This window comes from Pezoporus wallicus, unplaced genomic scaffold (genome assembly GCF_028554395.1).
Source record: "Pezoporus wallicus isolate ANWC-B61680 ecotype Strahan unplaced genomic scaffold, APGP_CSIRO_Pwel_v1 contig_7505, whole genome shotgun sequence".
NCBI classification, from domain to species: domain Eukaryota; kingdom Metazoa; phylum Chordata; class Aves; order Psittaciformes; family Psittacidae; genus Pezoporus; species Pezoporus wallicus.
Genome location: NW_026638908.1, coordinates 861,549 through 872,610, shown reverse-complemented (window position 1 = coordinate 872,610; position 11,062 = coordinate 861,549). Strand labels below are relative to the sequence as shown.

General features: G+C 45.5%; 1 protein-coding gene and 1 long non-coding RNA gene across 2 annotated transcripts in view; one reads left to right on the top strand and one right to left on the bottom strand.

The window, feature by feature from the left end:
- Positions 1-1,336: 1,336 nt before the first annotated feature.
- Positions 1,337-4,295, bottom strand: LOC130601276 (uncharacterized). The gene is made up of 2 exons (XR_008972630.1): positions 4,220-4,295; positions 1,337-1,802 (listed from the first exon to the last, which is right to left on the bottom strand). It is a non-coding gene; the product is annotated as an uncharacterized LOC130601276 (long non-coding RNA).
- The window catches only part of METTL24 (methyltransferase like 24), a 46,473-nt gene continuing 39,227 nt past the window's right edge, over positions 3,817-11,062 (top strand). The window contains exon 1 of the mRNA XM_057413227.1: positions 3,817-4,294. Coding sequence (XP_057269210.1) covers positions 4,004-4,294 — 291 coding nt within the window. The 5' untranslated portion in view covers positions 3,817-4,003. The remainder of the gene's footprint in view (positions 4,295-11,062) is intronic.

The following is an 11,062-nucleotide window of genomic DNA, read 5'->3' as shown; positions in this document are numbered from 1 at the left end:
AACCAGAAGCCTTGACAGTGGGGGGAGGCAGACAATGGATGGTGACAGGCAAGATGAACTGAAAATTGACATAAAGAAGATCAATACTGAATAACTGTTGCAAAAGAGATATTTTGCTACCAGCAACATCCAAGGCAAGACGCAATTTGTAAGCAGCAAAGACAGCACTGAGGCAATGATTTCTGTTGATGTGAAACTTCTTCCTTCCAGAGGTTTAGAACCATAGACAAATTTGTAAATGCAGGAGGTATTTTACATTTTTAGAGACTTTTCCTGGGGAAATTAAAGGAGCTGTAGACATCTGTGGCAACCTACATAAAAAGTAGGTACAGTAGGGCTGACATCTGATTTTGGTTATCACGCTTGCTTCTCTCAGAATTTGCATGCTTATATTCAGAGTCGTTTCACATCCTATGACAAAACTTTGTGCTCTGTTGGATTCGGCATGATATATGTTCCTCCAACACTATCTATCTTGCTTTGGGATGCCATTTGCTGTCTGACTCAAAGAGAAAGCATGTTCTGCAGAAGCTGTGATTTCTCAGCAATCATCCCAAAAGGGCCCATCCTCCAGCTAAACTGGAACTGCATACATTATGCTGCAATCTTAATTTTCTTCTCAACAGGCATTGCTCATTTGCAGCCAATTCATAGGAGAAGAAATTAGTTTATAATTCACTTGTTAGATTGGAGAGGTGAGACTGTTTAAGGTACTTAATTCCCACTATTTCTCTTGACAATCCAGGTAAGATTTCTCATTGTTTCTGAGATTTCCTGAGATCCTTCTCTACTACTGATCCCTTTTCTCTATCTTTAGAAACCCTCTGTTGTGTTTCAAACAGGCAGTCTTACGTTCAAAAGAGATGGGGGTGTGGGATGGGGAGAAGCATGAGAAAGTCAAATGTTTGTTAAAACACAAAAGCACAAGGAAAACACTGAGTTAAATTTATGAACTTTTCTTTATCAGAACCACTCCTTAGCATGCTCACAGACTGGGGCTGATCAGCTTTCTAAGAAAGGGAATGTCTCATACAAGGTCAGCATTTCAAGTTACAGCTCAGTGATGACAAGAAGAGTGGCTGGATTCAAGCACGTGAGCTTTCTGTTGAAGCTATGCAATGAGAGCAGGATAACAAATGGACCTGTGATGCTAAAACCAAGGGAGACCTTGTGGCTTTTATTCTGCTCAGTTGGACCTCTTGTACTTGAATATGCATTGTTCAAGCTTTTAGGAAAACTTTGATTTCCCAAGGATTAAACTTCAAGAGAGAGTTTTAAAATGTATTTGGTCACTTGATACTTTTTGAATCTTGACCTTTACACTTCTGTCTTTAAGATTTTCTCCATAACCATATAAACACAAACTTTTCTTTTAATAAGACCTTCACATGCCATTATTTATTGACAAGATGCTGATAGTTTAAAAAAACTTTGGTGCTAAGAATTTTGTGATATAATGATTTTGGCTAGTAGTATTGCAAGTCTTGTCACATTTATCCGTTCATTTAATGCACTTGGTGTATGTCTAAATCTCTCTTCCCAGAGCAGCAGCATTACTTTTGTCCACCAGATGAATGATTCCATTTCACATGGAGAAGCAAAGTCATGCACAGGCAACCCTGTACCAGCCTGAGTGACCTTCTGCTGATGAACTCCAGGTGATGCTCACGGATGGAGCTGGGTGCCCATCTCTTAAGCTGATGTCAGGTGTAGCTGTTGCAGTCACACTCTCCCTCTGTCTTCATAAATGTGTCCCTCCCTTGCACTAGCACCAGGGCTTGTCTGGTCTGCTTGTGATCCACCTAAGGGGGGTGGAAACAGGAGAAAAGCCTGTGGTTGTCAGGTCAGCACCAGAGCCAGCCTGGTTCTGTGGCAAACAGCTGAGCCTGACCAAGGGAGGGATGGGGACCTCTGAGCAGGGACAGGGGGAGAAGTGGTCTCATCTGCACTGCATTTCCCTAAAGGCATAAACCACTCAGAGGCTGTCCCATGTTGGCTGTAGGCTGATCAACAGACAGGAAGGTACTGATAAAGGTGTCCAGGTCTATTAGGAAACTGCTCTAGACAAAGAGTTCTTCTTGAGATAGTTTTCAGGTGGGTCACTGCCCTAGTTTGGCTTAGTTTAGAACAAAGGGGCCCTCCTCCTGCTACAGGAATGGCAGGCAGCACTGCCACCTACCCCCTTCCAAGAGGAGCCTGCTGCATTTAGGGCGGTTTAAAACAACCATGGAATCGCTTTAACCTAATTTAGAAGAACACCTAAAAAAAGCCAGAAGGTCAGCAATGTCTAAATGGCAGGGAGTAAACACCTGCCCTGCCAGTACATCTGTGCTTGGAGCCACGTTTGAAATCCCACGTCTGCAGAGATTGCTGCTCCCGCTCGTATCTTCCTGCAGGCAACTCCTGTCCTGCTGCCAGCAGGTCTGTTTGCTACCTGCTAGTGGGCGCCCTTTTCCTCCGTGCTCCTCTCTGACCTGCTGCCCTAGCAGCAGCTCTCTCCGGCTCTTGCCGAGGCTGTGAGCAGACAGGAGAAGTGAGAGGAGCAGAGCAGGCTGCTGCTGGGGACAAGGCAGCAGAAAAGAAGGAGAAGCTCAGCGCAGAAAGCCCCTCTCTTGTCAGGAGAGAAGGCAGGGGCACTGGAAGCATGTTACTGCATGCCGGAGACCAGAGTCGCAACCTTTCACCCCGATGTGGCAAAGAAACGGGAAGTAATTGCACAGCGATGTCCGGCGAACATCCCTGCACATCCCACCTGAGAACGTATTTGTTACTCACTGAGCGGCATGTGCTGCAAACTGCCCGCCATTGCCCTCCTCCCTGTGCACAGAGCTTGCCTCCTGCCCCTGACACACTTCCCCACCTGCAGCTCCTGCTACAGAAAATCCCACCAACCACCACCTGCTCATCGCTCAGCAATGCTTTAGCGTTGTGGCTTCAGACTAAAGCCAGCCTGTGCCGTTTATATTTCTGTGTAGCATGTCCCATTTTGAGACAAAGGGCTGCATGTGTTTCTGCAGAGGTAAGCCGGACACCCATCCTCTGTGCTGCCCCTCAACCCTGCTCAGCTCACCTCCAGCCTTTCCTTCACAGCTGAAACTAAGGACATATCATGAACATTTCCAGCTGGCCTGAGCTGACCCAGGAGAAAGGTTTGGATGTGAAGTACAGACCTAGAAATTATTCATGCACATGAGGTGTTCCATCCCAACTGTGGTTTCACACAGGGTCTCACAGCCTTCAAACAAGCAAGTGCAACACGATTTAACTAATCACTAGCAGCTGCAGCACTGATTACTAAGTGTAGTAAAACTTTCCGAAGCAACTTCTATTTTTGTGGTATTCTTGCTGTTTATCTATTGATCCAGACCTCCCTGGAGTCAGCCTTGCTAGATTTACTTATCGGCAATGCTGTGAGGCCTTTAAAGACATGACAGAGGGGCTAGGATTCTGGTGTTATCTTGTCTGTCCAGGTGTATCCATTAGCATGCACGGACATCTCTAATCTCCCAAGAAACAAAGTCCTTACTTCCAGGGCCAGGCTGTCCTTTAGTTTGCTTTACTTAAGCATGGACAATACACAAGTCTCCAGTAAAATTCCACTACTTCATGGCACTGCGATCTATAATGGGAATACAAACATACTAACAAGTTAATACACTTCCATACTATAAAGGTGGGTTGATATAACAGAGAGAAAACTTTTCATAAGAGATGTCGTCTGTCAAGCCGGGCCTTTGAAGGCAGCATGGCTCGGGGTGCGTGTACCACTGACACGCAGGTGTGACACGCTACACGGCAAGGACCGGACACCGACCCCACACGCCATCACGGCAGGGACCGGCGCCGGGACCATGGCAGGCACCGGAGCAGGGGCATCGCGGCCCCTCCCCGGCCGGCCCCGCTCGGGGCGGGGTCTCCCAACTTTCGGCTGCGGCCGCGGGGTCCGGCCCGCCGGCGGCATGAGCCCTGCGGCGGGGCCTGGGCAGGGCGAGCCCCCACCGCCATGCCCAAGGAACGGCCGCTGTGGCGAGGCTCGGCCTTTCGCCTCTGCCTGCTCTCTGCCGCGCTGTTCCTCTCCCTCCAGCTGGGCATGAGGCGATCCTGGTGCACGGAGGAGAAGCCCCAGCCGGCGGCAGCAGCAGCAGCGGCGGGGCGGGCGCCTCCTCCGGCCCGCGGCACGGAGAAGCACCCGGCGGCGGGCAGGCGACGGGTCACCTACGTGCGGAGCGGGCGGCGGGGGAGCGCCGAGCCCGGCTGCTGCCCGCTGCAGCCCCCGGGTGGCCGCCGCAGGAAGGTAGGGCGGGATGGGAGTGAGTGGGGGGAACGGGAAAGCCCCCGCAGTGTGGCGCCAGATGCTGAGGGTGACCTGGTTCCTGGGAGCCCTGTGCCGCCCCGGCCGGGGCTGGGTTGGTGGCTGCTGGAGGACATCCGAGTGTAGGAGCCCGGCTTCGCAGATGTGGCCTCTTGAGGTGTCGCTGGTACCGGAGAAGAGGAGGTTGGGGCGCGTTGGTATGATGAGGCGGTGTGAGGGTGGCTCCCTAGAAAGGCATCTTGCGGGTGGTTAGGAGATCTGTTTTGAGCTGTACTGCTCAGCTGCAGGAAAGGTGGAGTGTGCTGCTGCCCTGGGGGCTGAACAAGGTCAGACCTCGGTCTGGAAAGGTAACTTAGACCTGAAGTCACCAAAGTAGGTCAGGAGGTGGAGCACCCCAACATGAGCAAGCTTGGGATGAGCCCTTGGCATTCCTGGATCCAAATTCTATTTCACTCACTGAAAGCCATCAGGAAAAGTTTCTAAGGCATGCTCTGCACGAGAATTAATGCACTGGTAAATGGACCTGTGACTAGGTTCAGACGTGGTAATAACTATAAAGCTTTTTGGAAATATGAGGACCATCGCTGACGTTTGGAGTTCAGCAAGAGTGAATAGTGTCGGTACTGACTTCCCTCCCAGTTAGGTAGATGTGTGACCAGAAGCAGAATGCTGCCTTTGCCAGCAGGCTCCATGCCGTCTTTGGTTTTGGCATGTGCTGCTCTTAGGAATCACTTCTAGATTAAAATACTTATTTTGTGGAGGTTTCTTTGCAGTCTTTCAGGGGGAGAAAAGCCAGCTTTCAAAGGCCAGGAAAAAGTAATTTGTCACCTATTTTGAGGTTCCCCTGTCAGGTTGCAGTAGTTAATGTCTGTGTGGAGATGTGCAGATATTTAAGGAAGCTCCAATGACAGTGGAGAGGAACAAATGGGATTTTGCTAGAGATGGGACCACATCCCTGGTCAAAGTCAATAACAATCTCTGATGTTTGCCTTGACAAGAATAAACCCGGTTTTGTGTGCAATGGCTAAACCTTCTCCTGTCCTTAAACCGAAGCTTAATCTGGGTTTGCTCAGACTCCCTTGATGAAGAGACCTTTTGCTAACATCCAGACAGGAGATGCCTGAGCAGATGTCTGATGATCAAGGGGGCTCATTTGCCAGTCCTTTTTTTTTTTTTCCCTGCCTGTGTGTCCCCAGCAGTTTAGTGTTTCTCTGTAAAGAGGAGATGGACAATGAACTCATGAATAGTTTGAGTTGTAGATTTACCTGATCTTCTGTGGGGAGCTGTGATGGAAAAATAAAGGTGCTGTTTTCTGTCCCTGGTTTCTTGAAAGTTTTACAAGGAGAAACTAAATCATAGAGTTGCAGAAAGATCTGGGTTTAAGGAAGGGACCTTAAGGCTCATCCAGCTCCAACCTCCCACCAGGGGCAAGAACACCTTCCGCTAGACCAGGTTCCTCAAACGCTATCCAGCCTGACCTTACTTCCCTCACTTCCTGCGCCACTGCAGCAATGGTGAGGACAGCATCGCCCCATATTTCTTTAGCATAATGACTTTGTGGCATCGCAATGTGCTGTGGTATTGATACCATCTTCAGGCATCTAGATCTTGCAGTGTTATTTTTTGTTTCTAATGTCATGTTAGTTGGTATTTTCCTAAAGCCCGGCTTCTAAGTGTTAGTAATTATAGAAGGATTTCAGCGTTAATGGGGGAAAAAGATTGTGATCATGTGGATTCAGACAGTTTCTTGAAAACACGTGCTAAGTATGGCTTCAACAAACGGGAAGTAAAGCATATCCTAATTTATTTCATTATCTTTGAGGAAGTCCTAGTGGAGAATTAGCATCAGGAGGGGCTGCTCATCATAGTGGAGAACTGGGAGCACCTTGTGGTGTTGGAGTTCAAGGCTCTGGAAAGCCCACAGTGCATTTTGGTGCATTGCCAGGTGAAGCATGTGAACCATCACTGCTGTGGTTTGTGGTGTTGGGCACATTGCTGCTGAGGTCTCATTTGAATCCCACTAATTAAGTCAAGTGAAAAATATTAGTACATATAGCACAGGGTGGGGTTGCCAGGTTAAGCTTGAGATCATTGGGTGTCTTCCACATTTAGCTATTTGACTTGAGCTGAGAAAAATCTATTTAAAGTGAAGATAAGGCTTTGGGGATAATGGGAGTGGTGTTCCTGGAGTTCCTGTTTTTTAAATAGAGTTGTTAAATAAAAATGTAAGGGGGAAAAAGTGATGGGAAAATAAAGTAGAAGTGGTTTAAATACTGCCATTCTTGTGGAAGTGGTGATCATGCATGATAGCTTAAAGTGATGGGTGATTCATATATAAATATAAATATAAATATAAATATAAATATAAATATAAATATAGTGCTGGTGTGTGTAAATGCTCCCTTGGGGAGAGAGAGTAGCTCCTTACTCAGATCTTACATGCTGTACCGGGTTGGGATTGCTTTTTGCTGTGGGTTTTATATGTTTTTAGTGTCTTCTGTTTATAAAGCATTGTCAGTCCTTTTCTAAAGTGTGCGGAGGCTTTATGGTGGTGCTTTTGGAGTGTGGTGTGGTATGTGAGCCAGCAAGACTGCAGTAACGGGAAAACAGCTTGGCCAAACAACAGCCATCAGCACCAAGGGAGGGGTGTGGGAGGGAGGCCCAGACAGGATAGAAAAGATGGAGACTGGTCCACAAATGGCCCCTGCATCTGCAGGGAGCTGCCTGTGCAGGTGTTCGTTGCTCCTGACCGCTGGTAAATCTCCATCAGCGGAGCGAGTGGCTGTGCAGCAGACGGGAGGGTTTTATCACTGAGGTTACAAGTGTCTGCTTGTGCCTTAAGAGGCATGCATAAAAATGTGAACTGAAAGCAGCAGGGAATAAAGTAATTTAGCAATGTGACAGCTCTGGGAGCTGCTGGAGGTGCCTTTTCTGATGCTTTTGGGAGCTGTGTTCCTCCCAGCTGTTTTGCTCCCAATGGAGCTTACCAAAGAGCAGATGCTGCTGCTCTTGCTGACAAATAATAAACAAAATTTGGCACTGAGAGCCTGTGGGGGTCATCTGAAGAATGGGAAGAGTTACATGTGCTGCAAATGTAAAGCAGGTGGAAGTTTATAATCCTATTTGTGTTTTGGTGGGAGTGCTTAAAACTGTGTTGTTGCTAATAAAATGGCCAAGTGTGTTTATAAACTGTGATTCTAGGCTCTGGTTGTGTTAAGCACTGGTCTGGTAACGCAGCAGATAAAAACTCCATCTACATGGAAGCATAAATTTTGCCACATTACCTGCTTTTGCAATAGGTATTAGTGAGATCTGCACCCACATAGGGCTGCAGACACATGAAGTGAGTTTTAAAATGTCATTGCAGGGTGTGATGGTAAAAGAAAACAAGGGGGAAATAAGTTGTTGCATTTGGAATTTGAAATAACAGCAAATTCTTATGGCAGTGATTGCAAGAACAAGGTTACGTTGGCTCTTGTGCACTGAAATGGGGAGGAGCTGTCTCCAAGAGTCGGGTTAAGAGAATCTGGACTCCTTTGCCTTCTGCTCAGATTTATTTTCGGCGGGGGAGTGTGTGTGGGGTTATCTAGTTATGCAGGAAAGAAAAAAGGCCAATATTAGTCTGGGCAGGTGTTTCAAGCTCAAGCAGTTCTGCTTAATAATGCAGCAAGCACTGTGACTGTGTCTCTGCTAAAAAATGAGGTTCAGGGTCTTGATTGTGGAAGTGGGTGTAGTGGGGCTGCAGGGTAGGGGACTCCTGTAAGCCAGGCTTAGAGAAATCCATGGGGCTGCTGGGCTGCAGCTGCTGGTGTGTCTTCAGAAAGCCTGCCAGAAAACAAGCAAATTGCAAAATTTAGTTTGAAAATTGTAATACCGATTGGAAATCACTTTGATGTTGTGGCTGTCCAAGGTGGGGAGTGCAGTACGCTGCCAAAATTACCCTGGTGTTATTTTGGATGCTCTTTCATCTCTTATCTAGGGATATAAAAACGTTTGTCTTCAGAGATTGAAAACTAGGAGTTAGATTTTGCTGCTGGGCCATTTGTATTTGTCTGGCTTATAACATACTTTGAAACATGGATGTTATTACCTAAACCAGAAAAATCTTGTGAGTTGTATTTTTATAGGTGTTACACTTGTATTCGTTTGTATTTTGGTTCTGTATAAATACAGACTAATTGTCTTTTGCTGTTGCTTGTTGGATTAGGGGTTTTGTTTTCCTTTGAATAGGAACTCTTTCTGAGTGGTTACTGCTTCTGTGCAGCAGTGACTGGTAACAGTCTCATCTTCAATGTAATTGAAATCTGCAGATTATTTTGGAGTCAGATCTTCAAAGTTAGGTGGAATAGCTGTTTGGCAGTTAATAGTAGGGCAGGTTCAAATTAACCTCATGCAATTTAGCATTACATTATGGGTAAGATTTTACTTAAATTTTACATTTGATTTTCAATTTAAAAATGACAGTGCTACTTATGTTTATATCAGAGATATGTAGGGCTTATACGAAGAGTCCTTTTTCATTTTTCTACAAATCTGGTTAAAAAAAAGGCATCAGATGTTTTAACTGCCTATTTGTATGTATAGTGTTTTCAAGCTGACTTCATGTCTTCAAAAATAAGGTTGAATAGGAAATTACTCTGCCTTTTGATGAGCAGGAGCCAAAATTCTTGGAGAAAACTTGCTTATTCTGAAGTCAAATGTATCCGCCTGTCTTTCTGTATCCCATGGTGTAATATGTCTGGTCTGTTTTGGATTGGGACTTTTATAATAGTTTATTCATTATGTATGCCTGGAGCAATGTTTTAACATTACAGCGATGTTAAACCCAACAGGGCTTTGGAAGCTGTGCGGCGAGTCATATCAGGCTGTGTTTAAAGGAGCAGGTTTGCCCAGGCTGAGCCAAAACAAGGGAGCTGCTGGGGAAGCAGCATGGGTCAAGGCAGCCTTTTGGTTCTCCTTGTGAATTTAAATCCAGAGCTTATTCCCATCGCCACACCTGTGTACCAGACACGACAAGATTTACAGCATGCAGCGCTGTTCTCCAAATGCTGTGGTGAGGAGTGAATAGTGTCCTAGTTTTGATGGGCGCAAGTTGCAGTTGTGATTCTGTTGCGGATGAATGCGATGCTGAAGAGCTGAACACTGATTATTCTTTTGAGTGTGGCTACTTCTGGGTACCTTCTTTAATAACAGGTTGGCAAACTGGAGAGAGTCTCAATGGAAGGAAGAAGGTGTTAAGAGGCCTGCAGGGAAAGCCTGGTAGAACTGGTACTTGTTTTGAATAGGGAAAAGTAGGTTTTGAGAGGAATGTGCCAAGACTCTTCAAACTTAGAAAGAAAAAATATTGTTTTGTTTTATGTTTGAGGAGCATAATGCTCACTGCAAATAGAACAAGAAGGAATTGGCTTAATTTTCAGGCAAAATATTAGTAAAAACTTTTAACTTTGCAGTTGGGTAAGAAGTGGAAAGACTTCCTAGAAAAATGTGAACTTTGGGTATCTACACAGGGAAGGTTTAGGTGTTCTTAGTTGGGCTTCAGGGCAGAGAGGTGGAGTCAGTCAATCTCCTGAGGTCCCTCTGTCTATATTTATCCGCTCTGCAATTAGAGAAGCAGTCTGGCAGGTACAGTGTGATTAGCCAAACTGGATTTTGGACTAAACAATAATCAAACATCAATGTAATAAAAAGAGGAATGGGGTCTTTAAAGACTGTAAGTGACCATTGCCCTGGCTTAATACATCACCAGAAAGAGCAGACCCCACCATAATTGTCCTGTGATGACTTAGTGGACCTCAGAGGAAGGAAAGTTACTCAACAGCTTTTTTCCCTCTAGCTCTTCGAGGTCTCTTGCCAAATATAAACTGACCCAAAGTTGCTTAGTTTGTATGATTAGCACAAGGTAGGAACTTATGGCTTCAGACCATTAGTACCCTGGGAACAGCTGCAACAGCCTTGGTTGGGTTTTGTTCAAATATTCAGGCTAATAGCACAGACTGAGATATTGTGTTTGGAAGAAACGAATGAACTTTTATTGATAGCAGTTTTCAATAGCATACAAGCAAATCTGGGGGGGGTAGCTCTGCCTGTAAGTGGGGACAGCTGATACACCAGAAGGTACCCAAGCATGGGAATCCTTTTCCAAGTAGCCAAGCAAGAGCAATACTTGACTTTCACTGTATTTTAACTGTAGATGAAATGTGTTTATGGCAGACTGTAAAGAGGAGGTGGTAATGTTTTTTCTGACAATGATGTCACTTGTGAACTTGTGAGGTAAATCATTGCTCAGAATAACCTTGAGTCTTACACACTTTTTACTTAGGTAGTAAAAGTAGGTTCTTCCCTTGTGAATTTTTGAGAGGCAGCTGGGGAATATTATTCTTCAGAAAGTCATTACAGCTTTATGAGACTTAATTATATGCGATAATACGCATTTCTTTCAAATACCTACTCAAGGATTTCTTTCAGCATGCAAAGGCAGGGAAACAGTTTTTTCTAGATAGCTGTGGGACAGAAAAATTGTTTTTCAGGGTATATAAGCTTTCCTATTTAAGGACATAAAACAGGGACCAAGGTGATGATTTCTTCTGCAGAAGCTTTGCTCCATGATAGGTGTTAAATCTTTTTCTTGAACCATGCTAACTGGTCCACAGGCCTTGTTCAGAACAAGAATCCTTTACAACTGTGGTAGCAGGTGCAGAAAAAAATACATACTGAAAAAAACAGGAAAAAAACCCATACTGATCCAGTCCT